Genomic DNA, 12,028 nt, shown 5'->3' with positions numbered 1-12,028 from the left:
AGACCTTCGTTCTCAAGTCAAAATTTGTGTTTATCAAACTCTTCACTGTGTATAGAAGTTAATTTGGATTCTGATCAACACAATATGAGGATACATTTTCAATGGCTTCAGATATTTTTTATTTCAGAACTAAATTACATCTCATTGACTAAAATTAAAGACAAAAACATATTTATTTAAGTGACTGGTATGCAAAACTGCCTCTGGCTCTAGCCGTATCTATTTCAAAAGATTTTTTTTCCAATATATGAAAAAATAATGTATGTTTGAGTGATTTGTCACAATGCCTCAAGAATAACAGGTAGGTACTGTTAGTTACTACAGAGTATACTATATAGGGTGTCAATTATAACACAGCAACACATTCTGTATTTTTCATCTAAAACTGCTTTTTATAATATGTTTTTTTCCTTCTTAAACATGTCAAGAGGAGGAAACTACAATGAAAAGTATGCTATCAAAATCTAAATAATTCTATAAAAATCTTATCACATACAATGTGCAGATAACAAGGTGTGGTGTCTTATGGGTAAACATAGTGTCTTATGGGTAAACAAAGGTAAGAGTACGGGAGATAGCTTCACATTTGAATTCAAGGAATGAACACTTAGGACAAAACCAGTGTACACATATTACAATCTTAAAAAAAACTGTTTAATAAAGCCAATAAACATGGTTTATAAAATTTGAAAATAAAACTATTCTTATAATTATAATGATTTTAAAATGTGTTGATAGGCAACAGAAATCAAAGATTTGTTTCAGTTGCTTTTATCATATATGATCAAAATCATTTCTGTCTTAGAGAATTTTTTTTTATATTGGTCATGTATTCAGTAGTGTACACTGGTTGCATCAAGCTTGCCCCTAAATAACTACACAAAAACAATGGGAGCCCAGCAGAGCAATATATTCTCTCATCATGCCTTTTTCTTAAGCTTCATGAAGAAAAAACAAATTTCTTTTAATTAGGGAATCATTTAAAAGTTTGTTTACCTTCATTGTGAAACAAATCAAATAAAGGTCAAATAATGCCAAAGTAAAATGAATGTTTTGCTCTGACTGGCACAGCATCTGCAAACATGGAACCTTCTATTCTCCTTTAAAAAAAAAAATCATATAAAGGCCTCTTTGTTTCTTAAATGATATGTATTATTAAAGTTGTTTTAATTTTGAGAACCATATCTTATCCATACTAACAACTTTCATGTGGAAAACAATCTATAAAAATATCTTTTGAAATTTCATTATTTCCATAATTTAAGGCATTATTTTCCTTCAATATCAATAAGAATTTGAGGTCTAAATGTTTGCAGTGTGAGGCCACTGAAACAAATATTTAATTTCTCATCTAACATTTCCCCCCACTTCAAACCATTTCTATTGATTGACTTTTAAGAAAGATATCTGACAACCAAAATTTCCTGATTTCTTTTTATCAAGATTACAAAATAGAAAATCAAGAAAAGTCTTCAAATATCTCAAGTTGAAGATAAAGAAAACGTTTTTATCCATAGTGAAGTTTGTTTTTGATGATGAGAAAATCCAATATCTATTTCAAGATGGCCAACAGAGATCATATCTGAACAACCTACACAATTTTCTCATTATAACAATTTCAATGTAACAAATTTTCTCATTCATAATAAATGGCACAAAAACAAAACAGGGAAACATAGATTTGTTTTTTTTCCTTTCATCTTCTTAACAGATCAACAGAGAATATACTTTTTATGTAAAATATCATAAAATTTTTATCTATTTTTTTTCAAATAAAAAAGTACAGAACAGATCACAAAATATCAATAAATATAAGTTCCTATACTCCTATATTATCTAAAGTCGATGGTCTTAATTTATATTTGCTATTTGAATGAGTCTTCAAAATTTGATTGGCTCCAGAACTACTCGGGTAAATAGCAAGAATTTTGTGAAAAGCTGACACTGGCAAACTTCCAGCCTCATTTTGATACTGAATATTCTCAGGATGAATGAACTGTATTTGTGCCCCACTCGTAACCAGATCTTTCAAAAGTTTATCAGCTTCTGAACGCATCATTGTATCAGGCAAGTCGCACACTTCCAAAATATGACCTGAAGAAAAGAATAAAGATATATATCATATTTCTATCTACTGGTATATATTAGTAGATGTGTATCAAAATTTGAAACTAGGAAAGACTAAATTTCATAGCAAATAATTAAAATATTTTTAAAATAATGTCAAAAGCAATTTCATGCCTTTTGGCAATCTTCAGGAGATGATTTCATAATGTTACATACAATGCACTAAATTACTGCTTCTTTGAATTTTTTTGTTCAAATATGTACATACATATCATGTAAGCTGACATATCTTCTGCAATAAATGACAGTTTTAAATAGTTTTGTGATGTTATAAATGTTATCATGTAAATCTAATGATTGTCTAGATCAGAGGTCCACTGTTTATTTATTATTTTAATCTAGATCATTTTTTCTCTTCTTTGTATATTAAGAACATTTATTCTAAATATTTTAGCACTCCATTATTTTCAATTCATAATTTTATTTGACCAATTTTTCTCGTTTTTCTAGTCTTTTATTCTGCACTTATTGTCTATAATGCCCTATTCTGTAAACCTCATCAGAACCCTAATTAATCAAATTGCTTGTTTACTTTTACTCATTCTGATTCATTTTGTTTGAAAGCTGTCTCAATTGACTAATTCAGTTTAAACCTTAATATATTTCTTAAAATCCATATAATAATACACATTTAAATTGTCTGTAAGACTGTCTAAATTATCTCCATAGACTGTCCAAGTTTCCTTTACATAATATGAATATGTCTAAAAAACTATTTCTCTTAGCACCTATAGTTTTTGGTGAGGTTTATAATTATATTACTTTGTCTGTAGTTTTTGGTGAGGTTTACATCACTCTGTCTGTAGTTTTTGGTGAGGTTTATTTTACTTTGTCTGTAGTTGTCTATGTTGGGTTTCATATACTGTTGTTTGTCTTTATTTAGTTTTTTCCATGGCATTGTCAATTTATTTTTGATTTATGAGTTTGAATGTCCCTTTGATATATTTTCCTCTTGTACGGTAATCCTATTTTTGTACACTAACCTAGTTTATTTTTGATTTATGAGTTTGAATGTCCCTTTGATATATTTTTGTCTTTTATGGTAATCCTAGTTTTGTATACTAACCTGCCTGACTATCGTTACTATCAATACTCTGATGGGGTGAAGAATCATTTTCTCTACTACGAGATTTCCTCAACTTTTGTTGTTTATTAGAGTATGTTGTACCAGTACTTCTGTAAGTATCAATAACAAATGTAAGTGAAGAAACCTTTCGTATTTACTTTATATAAAGATATATCACTACAAATGCACTTCAACAAGTTTACACGATCTGAAGTTTCTTGCAAGCTTTACTAATCACGACTGTATAGGTGTAGTTATGATGAACACCATATTTGCGGTACACATCAACCAATTCAATTAGAGAGTGAAATGTTAAATGCATACTGAGATAAAACTCACATGGCTAAGTCAATATTTTGCAATGGTTAAACTACACAAATTTAGGGACAAACAAGAATGTGTTCCAAGTACACGGATGCCCCATCTGCACTATCATTTTCTATATTCATTGGACCATGAAAATGGGATAAAAACTCTTATTTGGCATTAACATTAGAAAGATCATAAACTTTAACCTGACCTCGACCAAAAACTCTATTCTGAAGCGGGAAGAACGTACAGACGGATGCACAGACCAGAAAACATAATGCCCATAAATGGGGCACGAAAATATATAAGGTGCTTAATTTTAACTGGTTCAAGAGATTTTCTTCAAGTTTTAAACTGAAAACCAATCAATGGTTTAATAGGATTTGAGACAAGGAATTGAATAAAAGAACATATGAACATACAAAAAGTTAATTGCTTCTTTCCACAACAATTGTGACATTTCATGTAAAATATATAATATCAACAACAATACCTAATTACTGACTTTTGTTTCTGCGGCTGTACATATGACTGTTGGTGAATTTGAACCTGCTGCTGTGGACGAAAGGTTTGCTGACCTAATAATCGACAATCTGAAAAACAAAAATATAAAAAATTAAAATCAAAATAGTAAGTTAACCACATGAAAAAAGGAAACAAATATTGTTTCATACTCAATATATACTTGGCTTTCATAATTTGTTGTCCTAAATATTTTTTCTTCTTCTCTTTTTAGAAATTTTCAACTAGCCTTCTGTCAGTCACGAAATATTTTCAACTGGACCCTTAGCAAGCAGCAATAAATCCATATATCTATAAAGCAACTCTTAGTTAAACATATCCAATTTCATAGCATTAGCTTTATTTAAGTAATTTGCCCAATTTTGTTTTGTAGTACATGTAATCGAATGGATGTGAACCCGTTCTATGAACAAAATGGCTTTAAAAATCATTTCATAAACTTATATGAAAAGCAATTGATAAACACGAATGTGTCCAAAGTACACGGATGCCCCACTTGCACTTTCATTTTCCATGTTGAATGGACTGTGAAATTGAGTAAAAAATCTAATTTGGCATTAGAATTAGACAGATCATATCATAAGCAACAAGTGTACTAAGTTTCAAGTTGATCTACTTCAGCTTTAGCAAAAACTACCTTGACCAAAAACTTCAACTTTCATTTGCTATGGTCAGTTGACTGTGAAATTGGGGTTAAAAGTCTAACTTGGCTTTAAAATTAGAAAGATCATATCATAAGCAACAAGTGTACTACGTTTCAAGTTGATTGGACTTTAGCTTCAATAAAAACTACCTTGACCAAAAACTTACGCACGGACGAACGAATGGAGGCACAGACCAGAAAACATAATGCCCCTCTACTATCGTAGGTGGGCATGAAAATTCCCCTTTTCCCTATTTCTGATTAGGTCAAAACAGTATTTTGCCAATGAATGAATGGTAAATATAAAATATGTCAAACCTGAACTATCTTAAAGTTAGTGAAATTTTGTCAAAATTTTCGTTCTATTGTTTTTTTTCTGAACTAGTTTTTCGCAAGTGATGTCCAAGTAATGCATGATATTTGGCAATTATTACCTGTTATTTGTGTAGCATTTCTAAAACCTGGTACGAACTGACGAGCTGGTGGACCAGCCACCACTTGGCCTCCAAAATTTCCCATAGCACAATCTTTATTTTCCAGTTCATATTTTGGCATTGTTCCTTCAACTGTCAAATTTTTTGCACTAACTGTCACTTGTGATGGTTGACCTGCAACCAATCCTTGCTGTTGTTGAATACCACCAACTTGTGTAGGAATCTGCATATTCATTTGCATATTTCTAATGATTGGAACTGTCTGTGTAGGATTATGCACTTGAACATTTGGTATCTGAACTATCTGGGGATTAGGAGTCCTTTGCTGCTGTTGAGGCTGGCCTACCTGAGCCATTGTTTGATACATGTAATTATGCGTGTTAGGTGTTTGTACATTTCCCACTGCAACAGGCTGACCCATGTTTAACATGGGAGTAGAGCCTTGCATTGCTAAAGGCGGGTTTGTTTGACTAGGCTGAATTTGACTCTGAAACTGTCCCTGATTTCCATTATAAATTAGTCCCATTTGTGGGCTTGAGGTGGGCACATTACTATAATACAAAGTTGATTGCATCTGACCGTAATTACATGCACTTTGGCTAGGATATTGAACAGGATATGTTTGATAACTGTCTGATGCTCCGTGAATAGGAAATGAACTTTGATTAACTGTCTCGACACTCTGTACAGTGTTTCCTTGATAATTAGGATATCCCGTTGTCATTTGTGATTGAAATGGTGCACTCTGGATGATAGTTTGGTTGTCTACTGCTACAGATGGCTGTCCTTGTGCCATACTTGTCTGAACAGGGTACATATATCGTACATTAGAGGTCTGCATGTTCTGTGGACAAGGATAATATTGCCCCTACAAATTCACAAAAAAGAATGTTTTTCAGTTTTTGCAAGTGAATTCATCATCGTACACAATTTGTTATGAATATAAATAAGTAAATGTGGTATGAGTACGAATGAGAGAACTCTCAGTGCAAGTCAAAATGTATAAATATCTTTTTTTTACACAAAAATTACATATTTCATTAGTGTCCCTTTTGAAGCCAAGTTAAAACACATTTTGTCATTACGGTCTCTTACACAATACATTAAACTACATGGGAAATAATCAATTACAAGTACTACTACTGGATTGTGCCCCTGATTATGAATCATGTTTCCCCTTGTTATCTGTTTTATGACATTTCTTAAAAATACAAAGATTCAAGATGGCAAACAATACAAGGCTAGACATGAAATAATATCAAGTATACTTTAAGAGAAAATTAAAGAACCTTAGTGAGCACGCTCACATACCCCACGTCCCCATATTGTCATTGGAGAAATTAAATAAGTGCAAGAAAAAAAAATTGTATAAGAAAAATTAATTTCCTGCCAAACATCTAAATAGTATGTCCTTATTATCTACAAAATTTCATGAAATTCTGTTGTGTGGTTTCAGAGGAGTTGAGATGACAAACTGTTGCAGAAGTACATTGAAGCAAATAAGTTCAAAGGGGCGTAACTCCTAAAAAAATTGAATCGCAATTTCCCGTCGATATGCACAAATACATAGTATGTCCTGATTATCTGAAAAGGTTTAGTAAAATTCTGTTGTGTGGTTTGAGAGTTGTGCTGACAAACTGTTGCAGTAGTACATTAAAGTAAATAAGTTCAAAGGGGCGTAACTCCTAGAAAAAAAAAATGAATAGCAATTTCCCATCGATATGCACAACTACATAGTATGTCCTTATTATCTGAAAAGGTTTCGTGAAATTCTTATGTGTGGTTTGAGAGGAGTTGAGATGACAAACTGTTGCAGTAGCACATTAAAGTAAATAAGTTCAAAGGGGCGTAACTCCTAGAAAATAAATTGAATCGCAATTTCCAGTCGATATGCACAACTACATAGTATGTCCTTATTATCTGAAAAGGTTTTGTGAAATTCTTTTGTGTGGTTTGAGAGGTGCTGCGATGACAAGAAACAGGACTGACAGACGGGTCAAAAACATTATACCCTCCGCAACTCGTTGCGTGGGGTATAATAACTGAAACTCCATTGAATAAAATACAACATGTTGCTTAAATATATACTTATGTACCTGTGCAGTAGGTCCTTGCTGGGAAAATACTGTTTGCATTTGTGGCTGTGTTGCCATGACAATCTGTTGACCACCTTGTAAAGAAGTTTGACAACCCGGTGGTTCTCCTGTACTGTCTAAAGAGTTCTGGTGACTTAGAGATGACTGCTGACTCAGATTTAGTGATGACAAATGATGACAAACCTCTGGTACTCCTTGACATTCAGGCTGTGGTACCTAAGGTCAAAAAGGTCAATTGAATTTGTATTCTCCTCAAGCTTACAGGAGTACCATGATAAAATTTAAAGACCCATGATTGTGTAATGAGGTGTACCCAAATTGCATACATGCTTAAATTCACATCATTAAAAATCCAATAACAGGTGTTTTTTTTCTATTTCTTCAAATATTTAGAACAATTTGACATCAGTCCATGCTAAATATTGTTTTTTTGACAGAATGGTTGCTTGTATCATATTTTATTTGCTCGTTTAACAGATGTCTTTTTGTGAGTGTCTCGTGACATTTCCGTGGATTTAACCTTTTTAGTGAATGGCTCATCTATTGATACATATGTGAATGTTTTGTGTATATAGAAACATGTTGACCTATATTGCAAGAGGTATATAGTGTCTTAGTCTCAAATAAAACTTGTAAGATTTCCACAGCTATTTTTGTTGAATAGGTGCATTTTGGGTACTGTGACGTTAGGGCCGCAAACTGAATAAAAGCATACCCCACATATCATTCAAAAATACATTAAACAAAATGTTCACACATGTTATAAAATATATTTTACATTGGTCCACATTTCTGGAGGCATCTGTTGTTGTTGTTGTTGGACCATGGTAGTGTGTTGAGGTGGAGGATGACCTGGTGTGTGGTGGTATACACTACCATCAGAATTAGAATACGGATGACCTTCAATAACAAGAAACAAAAAATATAATTCAATACATATAAAAGAATATGTGATCATCAGACACCACGCTTCATAAACATGTGACCTACTGAATTAGACAATTGCCAAGGTTTGGAATAATATGAGCAACATGACGGGTGCCACATGTTGAGCAAGATCTGCTTACCCTTCTGTAGTACCTGAGATCACCAACAGTTTTTGGTAGGGTTCGTGTAACTTAGTCTTCTATTTTTTATGTTGTGTACTATTGTTTGACTGTCTTTATCTTTTTTAGACATGGTGTTGTCAGTTTATTATCGATCTATGAGTCTGAACGTCCCTCTGGTATCTTTCTCCCCTCTTAACCAGTGGAATCAGGGTCAAAATTGTTTTGCTTTTTTTTGCATAAAAATTACATGTAAATGAACACATGTACTTATTTTTAAGTTGATGAGATCACAACTTCATGGAAAACTTTCTTGACCAAAATTTTTAACCATGAACTGTACTGGATTAACTATCTCAGAACTTAATGGTTGTGAACCATAAAATTGACTCTAAAATAATTTGACATATGATACCTTGACCAAAAACTTCAACCTGATATATATGGTGTGGACAAAAGTATAAACAGACCAGATTAATAGGTGGCCTATTCTACTGAGGACATACAGAGAGATTATCTTAAAGGAAAGCTATTTGCATAATGAAAATCAATCATTTCTTACCCAATAATTTTCTACCTGTTCTATTATTTTATTATGTATGAAGAATTAATTAGGTAAATGAATTACTAAATCAACTAGAAAAGTAAACCAACGTTTATTTGTTTCATTTTTTTTTTGCCTTAAAAACTCCCAGTATATACATGACTGAAAGAAATGACTCTTTGTAGTGGGGGTTCTAAAGATATATTCCAAAAAGATTTATTTTTGTAAAGGTCATGTTCAAATTTGCCTTTTTTTCTCTGTCACAGAACGGTTTACTGAAATGTCTTATGCTATGGACATAAAAAGCTTTTGATGACACCTTTAAATTCAACCCTTCCCTCCTCTTATATTCTAATTAAATTATATGTACCTGTTCTTGGGTCTAAAATAACACTGCCAGGTGGGATATTGTTTAAATCTGTTGCTACAATGTATACTTGTTGTCCACCTTGCCCCGGGAATATACCTATAACACAAAAAAATCATTTTGAAATATATAATGCAACTATCTATTTATAACATATTGGCTTTTCAAGTACTGAATAAAATATTGATTGATTGGTGTGTGCTTTACGCCACATGAGCGCAAAAAAGGTGCTGAATAAAATGAAGAGATTGCCAAAGATGTATAAGTACAAACCTTGTATCGGTGATTGTACTGGCCCTGATGAACTACATCTAGATAATGGTGAACTATCAGTTCTACTTCCAGGTGGAGTTGGAATTCCTCTTTGACCTCCCATGGACATGGACATTCCACAATTAAAGGAGTCTAAAATTACATACATATGAGACCTTGTCAGAGTTCGTTATTTTTGTAAACTATTTGTTTAACATGTAGTTTATTGAAGAATTTGGTGTTGATAGCAGATATTTGTTAGTATGCACATACTAAGTTTCAGATGCATGATTTTATTAGTTATCAGCTTTTAACTAGTTTTCAGTAACTGCAAGTACTTTCAGGTCTGTACTTTTGTGTCTTTTGTGTTTTTGTGCTTTGTATTAGCCTAGCCTTTTTCAACTGATTTTTACAGTTTGTTTTTATTTTGTTCCATTACACCACTGTACCAGGTTAAAGGTAGTGGTTGGAAATAGGGGTGGGATGAATAGAGTGTTCATACGTTACAACTGATCACCACCAAGCTGATAACCAAATATCAGGTCATTCTGTTGTGCAGTTCCTGAGAAAAATTGGAGGAAAATATTTGTTGAACAAATGAACAGACAATGATTTAGAAACTCAGTTTTAGTTTGTTACCCCGATATTGTTTTTTGTCCATGGATTTATGAGTTTTGACAAGCAGTATACTACTGTTGCCTTTATTTAGAAAACCCCAACTCTGAAATGAGGGAAATAATTAAATTACTCATAACTTTTAAGGTTTCAAAGAATATTGTAATTTTCCCAAAAAGAATTTCAAATAAAATCAAAATGGTAACAATGTTTTTTATGCAATACCTGCTTTGTTCATACTGTAACCTTTATGTATCCCTCCCTGTTTTTGATTAACATGTGTGATTCCACCAAAACTGTTAGCTTTTGGTAAACCTCTGACCCTAGATGAACTCCGATCATCAGTTCCGTATCCACTAGAGTCAGTGCTACTTCCAAGGTGATTACCTTCTGCGTTCCTACTCAGGCTACTAGGTCGAACAGGTGCTCCATCTGCTTTATATCTACAACCAAAACACATGTTTATTATACTGTACAATTATTAAGGAAGTCTAGACTTGCTCCATTTGCCTTATATCTACAACTCAACAGAAACACACATATGGTTATTGTAATTTTATAATTTGTAAACAATGATATTAAAGAAAAGTCTAGCCTTTTTTTCATTTCTATATCAATTACTCACAATCAATTGTAATAAAGCTCAACATGTAATTAATTCCTTTTAGTAGTAATTTCCAATGCTTATTACATAAAAATAATTTGTATTGCTCAAAATTTCATTTCAATTTTCAATACAAAGCAGTGCAAGAAAGGCAGTATTAAGCCACTTCATCTTATTTTTATGACAATATAATATCAAATTGAGAATAGAAATGGGGAATGTGTCCACAAAGTGAATGTGTCAAAGAGACAAAAAACTGACCAAGGAGCAAAAAAAAAACAACAGCTTAAGGTCACCAATGGGTCTTCTACACAGCAAGAAATTATCAGACCTTTATGCAGACTTCAGCTGGACCCTTAACAAAAATGTGCCCAAGTTCAATGAAAATAGACGTCATACTAAAAATGAAAACTCCAAAACATAATAAACTAAAACTAAAAACAATACAAGACTAACAAAGGCCATTATCATTTTGGTTTTCTGATAACATGGTTCCCAAGACTCTATATGATCCATAAAGCTTAAGTCAGGTCTGCAATATAATAAGTCATTATTGTAACTTACATTTGTGTGATTGCCATCTCTTCTTCTGTAAATGCTTCCACCTAAAAACCACACAACATTATTACAAGCCATTAATTTGTATTGAATTTACATTGTTACAATGAAAGTTATAAAGAATATATATGTAACAATCTGATATTTGTAGCTCATATGTTCTTATTTATACTGAATCAAAGTGTGAGATGTTGTACAATGTTTTGTCTTGAAAAAATTGTGAGTAATTTAATATCATTAATAACTAAGCAATGGAAATTGTCAGATATTTCTATAATATTTTTACTTTTTACTATGACTGAAATTTGAAATCTTAGGATACAAACTAGACTCACAAATGGCACAGTTAGCAAAGAACCATGATCCAAAAAGCAAAATTATTCAGCACCAATTACTAGACGTATAGGTTGTCTAGTAATAAGTACATACATTTTGTATAATGAAAACTCATTATTTCAATTTATAAATTTAAGTCACTATTTATGTATTTCTTAATGAGAAACAATGTATATCACAAACAGAATAGTTTTCCTCATTGAACTCTTAATTGATAAATGATAATTACTTTTCTTTTGATTTCCCCTTTAAATATTCAATAGTACTAGATGTTTTGTTGGCAGTTCCTGACAGTGATGAGTGAAATATATAATTGTGATTATATAACTATGAATGACAATTAAAACATAAACTGAGACAACTGTAATGTTATTCTCAGAGATGATTTAAATGATGAATTAAATTGACAGGATACAAATGTCTCACAAATGATTTGAACACTGATGGATCCTCAATGCTCTTCAATTTTGTACTTGTTTGGCTTTATAAATATTTTGATATGAGCATCA

At 32.1% G+C, this 12,028-nt stretch overlaps 1 protein-coding gene across 5 annotated transcripts in view; it reads right to left on the bottom strand.

Annotated features, from left to right (window-relative positions):
* LOC134707851 (cAMP-regulated phosphoprotein 21-like) overlaps positions 1–12,028 on the bottom strand; it is a 74,989-nt gene continuing 62,961 nt past the window's right edge. For 3 of the 5 annotated variants that reach the window (XM_063567944.1, XM_063567945.1, XM_063567948.1), the window contains 10 exons: positions 11,190–11,230; positions 10,247–10,464; positions 9,428–9,559; positions 9,158–9,253; positions 7,976–8,097; positions 7,198–7,413; positions 5,102–5,969; positions 3,996–4,095; positions 3,194–3,303; positions 1–2,094 (listed from right to left, as the gene is read on the bottom strand). In XM_063567944.1, the coding sequence (XP_063424014.1) occupies positions 1,820–2,094; positions 3,194–3,303; positions 3,996–4,095; positions 5,102–5,969; positions 7,198–7,413; positions 7,976–8,097; positions 9,158–9,253; positions 9,428–9,559; positions 10,247–10,464; positions 11,190–11,230 (2,178 nt within the window). In that variant the 3' untranslated portion in view covers positions 1–1,819. The remainder of the gene's footprint in view (positions 2,095–3,193; positions 3,304–3,995; positions 4,096–5,101; positions 5,970–7,197; positions 7,414–7,975; positions 8,098–9,157; positions 9,254–9,427; positions 9,560–10,246; positions 10,465–11,189; positions 11,231–12,028) is intronic. The other 2 variants (XM_063567946.1, XM_063567949.1) reach the window with 2 other exon arrangements.

This window comes from Mytilus trossulus, chromosome 2, assembly GCF_036588685.1.
Source record: "Mytilus trossulus isolate FHL-02 chromosome 2, PNRI_Mtr1.1.1.hap1, whole genome shotgun sequence".
Lineage (NCBI taxonomy): Eukaryota > Metazoa > Mollusca > Bivalvia > Mytilida > Mytilidae > Mytilus > Mytilus trossulus.
Note: the sequence above shows the minus strand (reverse complement) of the source record. Positions and strands in the feature narration are given on the sequence as shown.